Source organism: Bicyclus anynana, chromosome 5 (genome assembly GCF_947172395.1).
Source record: "Bicyclus anynana chromosome 5, ilBicAnyn1.1, whole genome shotgun sequence".
In the NCBI taxonomy this organism is placed as follows: Eukaryota; Metazoa; Arthropoda; class Insecta; order Lepidoptera; family Nymphalidae; genus Bicyclus; species Bicyclus anynana.
Genome location: NC_069087.1, coordinates 4,790,933 through 4,803,066, shown reverse-complemented (window position 1 = coordinate 4,803,066; position 12,134 = coordinate 4,790,933). Strand labels below are relative to the sequence as shown.

Here is a 12,134-nt window from a genome sequence, read left to right as displayed (position 1 = left end):
CTTTAACATTTAAGTATGGCCAATATGTTGTCAAGTACAGTGGGCAGGGCTGAATCCATGATCCCTCAGTGTCTAGTCTGGCCCCTTTATGGAGTAGCTAGTTAGGCTTTAGCAGATTTATATTCTAATTTGGTAAAACTCGTTTTTCTGATTTAAGAAAATATACTAATCATCAAAACAGTGTCTGCAAGTACTGTACAGGCCTACTGTTTGGATGAGAAGTATATATTTGATTTTTTTTTAAGCTTTGTGGTTTCAGGGTTTAAAAAATGTCTAACTGAAAGTCTATGTTTACTGTATTTATTATTATTATAATAAATAAACTTAAAAAATCTTTTTTTTATAAACTTCCAACCCCTATTTCACCCTCAGAGGTGTCATTTTCATAATTCTTAGAATACTAGTAGTCAAGATACTGTAATAAAAAGATACAGTTTGTGAGATTGTAGGGTTAGGGTTAGGGTGTTGTAGGATTATTTTACCAATAAAAATCCACATTTGAGTATTATAGGCCATGTATTCCTTCCCACGGGAACAGGAATTATGTGGGTGAAACTGCACGGGGGTGAACATACACAGGTATTATAAATGTATTTTTTACAACTACACTTTTTTGAATAATTTATTTAATTATTGTAATGGTAAAAAAAATATTAATAGTAAAATGTTAAACTGAAAGCTTTAGTTTTGGAAAAGACTACAAAAAACAAACTCAGCGAAGTAAGTATTCTTTTATTTTCAAATATCATCAGCATTTCACAATCTATGCAAATATTTTGATAATACACACACATTTATGATTTGACCAGATAACAGGGTCATCAGTACAATGTCCTATCAGCTAAAAGCCTTTGCTATCTTTTCTTCAGCACACCAATATGTTATTCTATTGTATTGCAGGTGCTTTTTGTAATATTGGAGTCTGCAGTTATAGGGCATATTCCAAATATCCTGTAAAGCAAAATTGTTAATATTGAGCATATTATAAAATACACACATCAACATTTAGTCTCAATGTAAGTGTAGTTTGTGTACTAAGATAATATAGCAGACAGACAAGCTTCGCTTTGACTCATTCCCTATTCCTATCCTATTCTAATCCCACCCATTGGCTTATCTACTATTATTTCCTATTCCTATTCGGTAGCTCAGAATCCTAGGATTCCTAGGGTGGGCATGCACCAATGGAAAATGTAAATGTACCTATGAGCGATGACGAAAGAGTTCGTTCACCATAATCATAATTTTAAAAATGAAATTCGATTCCTTTTTGCTTAATAACCAGCAAACTTAACTAAACCACACACATAGGTAAGCCCTGGAACACAGATCCCAACACATTGGATACAACAACATGCAAGATGTCGCAGAAATCTAAAACATGGTATGGTATTAAATATCGTAGGTATTGAGTTTATGTCGCTCTATGGACTTATCGTCTCTTTCTCTGGTACGTCCAAAGAAAGTGTGTGTAAGAAGACATTGGATGCTGGAAGAAAGATGCTGTTTGATCCCCAGTTCTTGGAGGAGTGAGACTGTGTCCAGGATATTCAAGCATTCTTCTTCAACATATTTCTAGAGCGTGTATATTCTTTTTCTCACTTTCTCTCAGAGTCCAAGTCTCAGCATCCTATATAAATCGATTAATAGCACTCAATTAACTTCATTGTTTTGACTTTATAGGTTCATTGCAAAGAATATATTATTTATTACTCTTTTTAACAGAGTTCATTGTTTACAAACAAAACACTTCGCAAAGTTTCGTCCTAAAAATGCTAACTGTGGACGGGGAGACTGAATTGAGAGATTTAGAATGGAAAAAAATATTAATTTTAGATATTTAACAAAATATAAATTATTATTTTGGAATTTTGGACATCCACAATTTGTCCGTTTTACGATCAAAGGTGACTCAAGACCCATCGTAAGTTTTTGACATAAGCCATGACCATAAAACTTTACACAATTCGAAGACAATCGCAAATAACTGTTAAAACATATCAAATCATTCACTCTTCGTATAAAAATAACGATCTAATCGTAATGAACAAACTATGCCCAACCGATGGCTTTCCATTGGCTTACACAATCCGAAATAGCCGTTTGACAAGTAAAAACGTACGATTTCAATTGTCAAATTCAATCGTTTGCGTTAGACAATTAGGCCCAAGGACCCACAGATCACTATAGAGTTATAGACTCTTGACCATAGAGTACATTGAATACCGTAATAGAAATCATGCCATGGGAACTTAGAAGAACGTGAAATCTTTATGAAGCAGCGCCATCTACATCCTAGATTTAAGATTCCAGGATAGTAAATTCAATTACATATAGTGTGTACTTAGACCATTACTGGACGCGGTTCGCACCCAAATTCACCAACAAAAAAGTCTGTCATTTTTTGAGGGGGACGAGGTAAACTCACACATCGAAAACATTTAACACCATTAAGTATATTCTGTGTCCATACACTACACACAACTATAAATTTGACTCGCAATACACACACGCGTAATTTTTACACACACTAACAAACACGTTGTGCACAGTAAAAATATATACAAGCAGTATACTCGGCCGTATTTTTGAAATAAATACTTACAGTGCGCGGTACGTAAACATGTGATAGGGCTGCCTGACTCCAGCATTTTAATTACATTTGCCAACTTTGTATTTCCATTTAGTTTTGTGATTGTAAATATACTTTTTTTATGTAAACAAATAAAATATTTTGTAAATTGTAGTAAAATAGGAAGTGATCAATAAAATGCGTGTTGTTTTTTGATTGGTAGATTTAAATAAGGCTGATACGACCTTGAAGGATAGGTCGTATTCATTTGTTTATTTTGGTGATGCCATCTAGGTATTACCTCCACACTACGTGACCAAGTATTAAAAAACCGGTCAAGTGCGTGTCGGGCCACGCGCAGTGTAGGGTTCCGTAGATTATGTTAGCCCTTTAATCCCTTATGTTTTTCTCAATTTCAAAGCCTTTATTATTCCTTACATTATTACATTAAACAAGTTTTTCAATTAATAAGAGTAACAGTTTTAATTTTTTTTTTCTATGTTAGTATATTGTTAGTGATACACTAAGTACTGTTTTAAGTTTAGTATGTTAGTGAGTTAGTCTTATTTCTAATTAATAAAATCTATTTAACTAGAAGTTGAAATTGAAATTGAGATATAGCTCGCATTTCGACCTCTAGTATAAAGTCAAACTACTGCTTGCATATTTACTGTGACATTGCTTAGACTATCCACAGATTAAATACATAGAATATTCGATTACTGATCGATGTTTGGCTGTTTCGTCAAAAGAATCAATTCTTTTTATAAATTTTTTTTATTAAAAAATTGATAAAATTAATTTTTAAATACTTTCAAATGAAACGTTACTCCATCTTTTACTAAACTACAAGTTTTTGGCCGTTTTTTATGCCATTTAACTATACAAACCGGCATTTTTTCGGAGCTCCTTACACGACGAAAACGATTACAACAATGAAACATCGATTCTGTAGCAACAGTTTTTATAAACGCATTAGATCATAGATTTTTGATATTTGCCAGAGGGGTAACGGTTAGCGAACCACGTCCAGTTATTAATGGTCTAAGGGTGTGTATGTATTAAAATGTTTTTAGAAATTTAAACCGTGTAAGTATGGAAAAAAAACCGAAAAAAAATCATTTATCCTTTTAATTTTTACGCGTAATAGGAAGAATGTGTTTATATTTCTAAAGCAAAGGGATTATCAAAGAAAGACAGTAAGTGTACATTAATTTCAACGATGTTTCTCATAGTCATTTGGCCTAGTGGTGCATAACAAAGGTTCGATCTAATAAACCTGAGTTCGAACCCGGGGGTAACAATGGAAAACTTTTTGTATTTTTATTTTTGTTTTTTCTCAATTGGTTTCTTCAACTATTACAAAACCAAAAATGTCTCTCCTTTACAAAAAATATGCATTACTATTTTTATACTTTTTACTATACTAAAAATACCGTATCTAGTCACTAGATGGCGCTATCACATTCGTTCCGAAAAAAGTTCGAGTAGCCTATCTATTTCCAATAATACACTGTAATCTTTGATAGAAATGTCAAACTTATCTTATGAAATATTTGACATTTCCGACATTTCTATGGCATATTCTATGTTCAAAGAGTAAATTATGATTCATGTTTTACTCTTTGAAGTAAACCGCATGCATATTTTATGTAGTGTTGTCCTAAAAAACCTAAAAGAAACAAACCTTAGGTGTCAAAGAAACAAACAATATTCAAGACTGCACGTCATTTCACATCACAGATCATAGAGAAATATTCCCTTGCCGGAATTTCTCTATTCTGATAGCGCGTGTTGTTTAGGGACATGCTTCCTTGCCATGTCCACACTGCGTGACATGCTTCCAGTCTTTGACACCTATTGTGTATCTAAACTTCCAGTGGTGTTTACCTCCACTATCGGTAACACGCAAATCTGGAACGGCTGGATCGCGTGGCGTGTGTCTGCGTCACGTTGCATCGGGTGCTAGTGTTCTTTTACACTAGAGATGGGTAACTCATTATTTTTACATGAGGTTGAGGGAGGACGAGGTGAGGTGCTCGCGAGGACCTCGTGAGGACCCCTCATTTGAGGCGAGGAGTCGTACGCAATGCATCGCGACGCGCCGAACTCGCCGACGGCCGATATTCAGTGGAATGTCGGAGGCGAGGCGAGGGGCGGACGGGGGCGTCAATTCCTATAACTTGCGATAAGGATTTTTTCGTCTCTCTCCCACACATCTTTTCTTTCAGTTATTATTTTTTGACTGCAAAAATAAAGGAAATTCGAATCAATGACACCAGATTACAAATCTAATACTCATGTTTTTAGGGTTCATAATTCAATATCATACGTCAAATTAAATTATGAATGCTTACAGAAATAATATTAAATAATTAAAAAATGTTGTATATAAATTATTACTTGAGAATTTTATTTTATTATATATTTTATTTTATTTTAGAAACATTTTTATTATTACATAGAGAAATGTACTACGCAATAAATAAGCAGGTGGTTGTTCATAAGATAAATAGAAATATGAACAATGGCGATTCACTGTCACTCGCTCACTTAGTGCATTCAATCGCTCGACTCAATACTCACTCGTACTCGCGTCTATACATCGCGTATTAAGTCAATACTCAATTTGTCAATGTCAATTTTCAAGTGAGGACTGAAGAGTGAAGTGAGGTGGTTCAATGTTGAAATTTGAGGAACTCTTTCATTTTGCAATCACGAGTACCTCAAACGAGGCGCCTCATGAGTGAGGGACTCATCTCTATTTTACACGAGCGGCTATTACTACTCTACTGACAACCGCAGCGACTGCAGTCGTCGGTAGAGTTGCCGCTCATATATGAACCCTTCGATGTTTTTTTTCTGGCCATATAAAATAGTACGATTTGAAATAGTCCAACACGCGTCGGGTCACGTCGGGTGGTGTCGGGTGTAGGTAGAGTATTTCCCGCTTTATTAAAAACCCTATAAAAAAACTGTAGTTCATAAATCTCCATGACATCTATCTACGAGTCGAGTCCATGTACTTCATGGTCTAGGTCTCTTAAAGAAGTAATATGTTCTTTGGTCGAGCAACTTGGAGTATGTCAAGTATATATTCTTTGGTCGAGGAACGAAAGTTTCATCTGTGATAGGATTTAAATTTTAATTAATTTTTCTGTGGTGTAAAAAGGTAATGCAGAAGGCCCTCAAAAGGCCTAAATTTTCACATTAATACCATCATTAGCCTCTTGTTTGATATTTGGTACAAATAAATTGGTCAAATGGCGCTAAACGCACAGTACGATGCAATTGGTAAAGGTTTCGTACAGCAATATTATACGTTGTTTGATGATCCGGCACAGCGACCAAATCTGGCTAATATGTACAATGTAAGTATTAAAAATCGACGAAAAGGCGCAAAAAGGTCTTTCGCGCTAATTTTGCTATTGTTTTGCTGTTCGCAGACAGTTTGAAACATTTTTAGGTTATCCAAAAACCTCCCGCCGAAGTTGTCAAAAAAGTTTATTATTTTGGCAAAATTATACTTTTTTTTTAAATATTGTGATGTGCTATTAAGTATTTATGAAGATTTGTAACTAAAAATATTTAAATTAAAGTATATTTTATTACTACAATGATATGTTTCGAATTTCATATTGAGGATTAAAAACCTATGATGTCATAATTTCAGGTTGAAACTTCATTTATGACTTTTGAGGGTGTACAACTTCAAGGTGCTGTTAAAATAATGGAAAAACTCAATGTAAGTATCACTTTTGACATGAAACATAATGGTGATATATAAAGGCAGCCTAATATATATTTTATTTATTTATATACTACTTTATCTATCTATAGCCCAGTGGATATGACCTCTGCCTTCGATTCCGCAGGGTTGTGGGTTTGAATCCGGTCCAGGGCACGCACCTCCAACTTTTCTGTTGTGTGCATTTTAAGAAAAATAAATGTCACATGTCTCAAACGGAGAAGGAAAACATTGAGAGGAAAACTGCATACCAGAGAATTTTCTTAGTTCTCTGTGTGTGAAGTCTGCCAATCCGCATTGGGCCAGCGTGGAGGACTATTGGCCTAACCTCTCTCATTCTGAGAGGAGACTCGAGCTCAGCAGTGAGCTGAATATGGGTTGATAAAAACGACCAACCCGCACTGAAGCAGCTTGGTGGGTCTATGCTCCATATCTCCTCCTATCAGGTGCGAGGCCCTATAATGAGCTGTTAAAATAAGCTTCAAAGGACTTCTTTTGCCAGACTTAAAGTCAGCTGCCAACTGTGTAGTAAAAATATAAAATTTACATTAATTTTGTATTAATGTTCTGGTATAAGACTGATCAATGATTTCACAAACAGTAACAATAAGGGATTAGATCCACGTCGCTGCTGCAATGTGGGTTGGTAGGCGTCCACAGATCTGCGTCATACATATCGCATGCATCACAACAAATGGATTGAAGTATTCATTGTATAGAATGTCATACAAGTGTAACCCCTGATCTGCACGGCACAAATGTACAGTAAAGTTAAAAAAAATGTTTAATGTGATGTGTCCAATACCTATGATGTAGATCTGTGGAGACCTGCCATTAAGGTGATGGACTCTTTTCCAATCACTATCAGTGACAATCACGTTAACGTAAACGCGAATATCTAAGGAATTGAAACAGCGCCATCTAGTGGCATTACTGCACAACTGTTTCAATTCCGTATGAATTCGCGTCTACGTTAACGCGATAGTAACAGTATGAAAACATTGAAAACTCCCACTAGGCACACTGATGTTCATGAGCTGAGACTGGTTTAATGAGAGGCATCCTTCCTCAATCTGTGCTGAGAATTTTTACTGTACATCTAAAGCCTGGTTTAGACAAAGACTGACAACTCAACTAACAAGACAGTTAGTTGAATTTAAAAATTGAAATATTGAATAAAAGTATTTAAATAGCCTTTTATTTCAAACAGCCTTTGTTACATGAGTTATGAGTTATATTTACAGTATGTCCCGCTGTTCGTAGCGTTGTTTACATAAACGTGCTTTAAAATACTGAAAACGATTTTCGAAAGTTCCCCTCGTTTTCTCTGGAGTTCATCATCAAATCCAGGTTTCCTTTATCATTGTACTATCTTTGCAACAAAAAAAAGAATCATCAAAATCGGTTGATAAATGAACGTTATCCGTGAACACACATTAAAAAAGTAATGGAATTGAGTAACCTCGACTTAGGCCTCCTCCAACTGCTTCCACTGCCCAATATATAATATATAAGAGAGCCACCAATATAAAAGAGTGTAGATAAAATTTTACACAATGTTACGATGGTTAAAAAGAATAATTTTTTTTCAGGGGCTGTCATTTCAAAAGATTGGTAGGCTAATAACATCAGTTGATTCCCAACCAATGTATGACGGTGGAGTTTTAATCAATGTCCTTGGTAGACTGCAGGTAGGTTATTTGTAATGTAACTATTTTCTTGGTTTATTTATTATATTAAATATTAAAAAAATACTTTTAAGTAGGTACATAAATAAAAAAAAAAAAAAAAGTACATAAATTACTGAAATGACATTATAATTTATACAATTTCTTGTTACACATTTATCTATCTTTATTTTATTATATTTAATATAGATAGATTATTTTAAAGTGATTCTACATTTGTGATTCAGTATCTTGAGATTTTTTTCAAATCAAACTGTAACTTTAGTCTGGCAAGTTAGTTGATGACACTCCCATGATACGCGGGCGATGGGGGGGAAAGACTGCGCGGGTGTGAAATCGTGCATGCGGGGAAGTAAAGTGTGTCAGTCGTGGGTTTTGCCCGCGAGGACCATCAGGAGTGTTACGAATAAAAAATAAAAAGCTACAATGATATTATTTGTTGACATTAATAGAGTTTATTAAAACAAACTAACTCACTTAAAACATAATGCACAGACAGATGAAGACCAGCCACATGCATACTTTCAAACTTTTGTACTGAAGCCCATTGGAACATCGTTCTATGTTGAACATGACATGTTCAGGCTGGCACTACATGATGTTTAAGGGTAACGTAATCCTAATACATGCAAGGTTTGAAGCATGTCTTGTTTATGCACTTACAGTGTTTTTATAGTAAAGAAATCACTAGTAAATTTTTTTTTAAAATACATTTAAATACTGTAAAAAAATTATTATCCTGTGTCTCTCTTTGTAAATCACGTCAGGTCTATGAACTTTCAAACATAAATTCTACTGTATAATTCTAATACAACAAAAAAGAATACAGGGTGTCCCGTACGTACAGGCACAACATACTTTGCAGGGTATTAGCTGGCATCAAAGCCTACTCAAATAATTGTGAAATGTGTTAGCTGTAGGGTTATCATGTTATATTCACTTTTCTCCAAAATTCAGAAATCCCTACATTCAGTGAAATTTTGTCTTGCCATGTCCTAAAAATTACTTAAGCGTTGGTTTTATACTTGATAATTATTTTTGAATAGTTGTTTCAACTACAGAAAATTTAATTTTTTTTCGCTACAAAGAATTTATTTTCCAAAAATGGAGCCTAATTATATTTTTTATGTCAAACGATTTTTTTTGTATAAAATTGTAGCGGTCACAGTGAAAAACAAATGTACTACGCAAAGTTGTACATCTAGCTTAAAAGCATGTTCATTTAATAAGGATTCCAAAACTGTTAGATATTTGTACATTATTTTCAAAAACTTCGGTCACAATTGCAATTTTCATTCTGAAAGGGGTTGATTTTGTAGAAATCGTTACTTATTGAAATTTGCTCCTGTCAACTTTTAGTAAGTGTTACACATACTTACTAAAATTTGATGCTGTCAAAATTTATAAATTGTATGTGGATAATGAAAACTAAGCTCACGCTTGACTAAAATCATGCCTGATTGTTAAAAGTAAAGCAAGCACCAGAGTTGATAATAATAAAAAAAGGTATTTTATTACCTCTTTATGCTTTAATTATTATTTTTTTGTTTAATTATAGTATGCATGTAAATTATGATAAAGCTATTTTTATTTAATAATTAAAATTTAAACGAAATCAAAGTGTATATATAGTTATAACGAAATTAAGTGTATAAATAATTATTTAATAGAACAATAGGGACAAAATAATTTGATAATAAATTTCATTACTAAGCGTAAATTCACAATTGCTTGCTAAAAAGATTTCTTGACTATAAAACGAAAATCATTAAAACCTTAACTTTTGCTGGACTTATATTTACTCATTTGTAAATACTTTACTTGCTCGCTTGTAAATAACAAAGCCTTGTCTCTATTGAGTTTACCCATTGCACATTTTCCACAAAACTGCCTATCAAACCATACCTACTAGCAATAGTCTTTTGTTTTAACATAGGAGATACCTCGATCATTCATCCAGATAAAAATAACCCTACTGATATCTATAATATTATCAGTACCCTTGATAAAGAAGAGTATTCAAAATTTCATAAACTTATTTACTTATACTAATTCTTAAAATAAATGTTATATGCAAACTCACATTTATATTTAGGTGTTAAGATATGTATTTTGTGCTAACTATAATCTAGATTGAGAAGCTCAAAAATAAAAGATAGGCTTGCTCTCTGATCCTATTATTGTAGTAGCATCACAATATTAAACAAAAATAACAGCTGTAAGAGCAGCGTTATGGAAGCATCACTAAAATCAAATGTAGACTCAGAGCCACGAAAGAAGTCCCGTAGCTAAAACCTGAACTAAAATTGGCAGCGCGTTACACAAATGCATGATGGCATTTGAGTATTATAGACCGTACAGACTACTTTAGTATTTTAGTCGAGTACGAACAATTTTTGGATCCCAAAAATCATTCGTACTCGACTAAGGTAATAAAGTAGTCCGAAGTAAACTTTATCAAATGACAGTGAGCGCCATTAAGATATTAGCGCCGCGTCTACGGGACTTGTTTCGTGGCGCGGAATCTATTATACTTGTCATCAATAAAATTTAAATAGTCCACCAGTACTTGCGGACTGTTTTGATTTTTTTTGTGTTGAAGTAAAACTTCTTTACACACACTTGACATGGTGAATTCTCAATGCTTTACGAAAATTGTAATCGAGCGATGCGTGCTGCCATCTAGAGGCATAGTGAAATTGTTTATTATAGATGTAAATGTAGATTCTTATAGAATAGATAGTCCAGTGGATATGACCTCTGCCTCAAATTCCGGAGGGTAAGGGCTCGAATCAGGTCTGGGGCATGCACCTCTAACTTTTCAGTTATGTGCATTTTAATAAATTAAATATCACGTGTCTTAAACTGTGAAGAAAACCAATATGAGGAAACCTGCATACCACAATATTTTCTTAATTCCCTCCACATTGGGACTCCGTGGTGGACTATTGGCATTAACTCCTCTCATTCTGAGAGGAGACTCGAACTCAGATAACGAGAGAACTTTGAAACAGTCTTTTCTTGGACACTTTGATGGCGCTTTGTCGTTTTAAAAAAGTTTTACTTCACATTGTCTACGGCACATATGATTTTTTTCTTCACTTTGACCACCGACATATTGACCTATAATATTTTATTTATATAGGTCTCAGATTGCTACATCATTTTGTTTTCTAGAATTGCATTTTTTCTTTCTGATTGTGTAAATTTCGTAGGCTCCTTAATGGGACCTGAACCACATCACTGGAAGTTAATGACTAAGCATCATTGAGATTACACCTACATAACGTTTCGTTTCAATAACAGTTTTTGGTGGACAAAGATAATATGTATCAAAATGTTGTTTTTTTTTTATTCTTTACAGGTTAGCCCTTAGCTACTACAATTTGGTATTGGTACCTGATGGTAAGTGATGTTGCAAACTAAGATGGATGCGGGCTAACTTGACACGACATCGTACCGGAAAGCTAAAGCGCTTGGCGGTACGTCTTTGACGGTAGGGTGGTAACTAGACACGGCTGAAGCCTCCCACCAGCCATTCACCTGATTATAAACCTTTTGCAATTGCTAATATTTTGTTTACATTTCAGTGTGACGACGACCCTCCGCATCCATACATACAGACATTCGTATTGAAACCACTCGGAGAATCATTCTTTGTCCAGCACGACATTTTCCGCCTGGGCATCCACGACGTCGCCTAAACTATTCCTAAACATATTCTTTATCGTATTACGAACAATTCATTGGTTTCTTCTCGCGATTAATGCAATTCGTTTCAGTTATCTAGTTGTAAGCTAGTATGAACATCACTGCACGTTAAAATGCAACCTGTAAATTGTTTCACATTAAATATATTTCAAACGTACTTTACCGTCGTTTTGGCTTAGATGAATTGTCAGTGGCTTTAGTCAAATGTAACGGCATTTTTATCAGTTACACGTACTTTTTATAATAAATACATACTTTTTTATTTGGCTGCTTCATTTTGTATACCTAATAACCCACTTCTGTGAGATTTGGTGAGTCTCGGAGCGCAAACTTTGAAATATTTAATCACAAAAAGCCGTTTCTAATAGAACCACGGGAAAGAACTAAAAACTTTATGATTTAATCGGCTTTAGTT

General features: G+C 34.2%; 1 protein-coding gene and 1 long non-coding RNA gene across 4 annotated transcripts; one reads left to right on the top strand and one right to left on the bottom strand.

The window, feature by feature from the left end:
- Positions 1-712: 712 nt before the first annotated feature.
- On the bottom strand, positions 713-2,173 carry LOC128198098 (uncharacterized). The gene is made up of 2 exons (XR_008250843.1): positions 1,603-2,173; positions 713-951 (listed from the first exon to the last, which is right to left on the bottom strand). It is a non-coding gene; the product is annotated as an uncharacterized LOC128198098 (long non-coding RNA).
- A 3,510-nt stretch (positions 2,174-5,683) lies between these two features.
- LOC112055832 (probable nuclear transport factor 2) lies at positions 5,684-11,981 on the top strand. Of its 3 annotated transcripts, XM_052881457.1 has the most exons (6): positions 5,684-5,943; positions 6,246-6,317; positions 7,913-8,011; positions 8,504-8,608; positions 10,361-10,363; positions 11,599-11,981. In XM_052881457.1, exons 1-6 carry the CDS (start codon positions 5,836-5,838, stop codon positions 11,710-11,712), a joined length of 501 nt encoding a protein of 166 aa, XP_052737417.1. In that variant the 5' UTR covers positions 5,684-5,835; the 3' UTR covers positions 11,713-11,981. The 3 variants fall into 3 exon arrangements, with proteins under 3 accessions (XP_052737417.1, XP_052737416.1, XP_052737415.1); XM_052881456.1 differs by lacking the exon at positions 10,361-10,363 and having other exon boundaries at positions 8,504-8,616; XM_052881455.1 differs by lacking the exons at positions 8,504-8,608; positions 10,361-10,363 and having other exon boundaries at positions 5,685-5,943.
- The last annotated feature ends 153 nt before the right edge of the window (positions 11,982-12,134 follow it).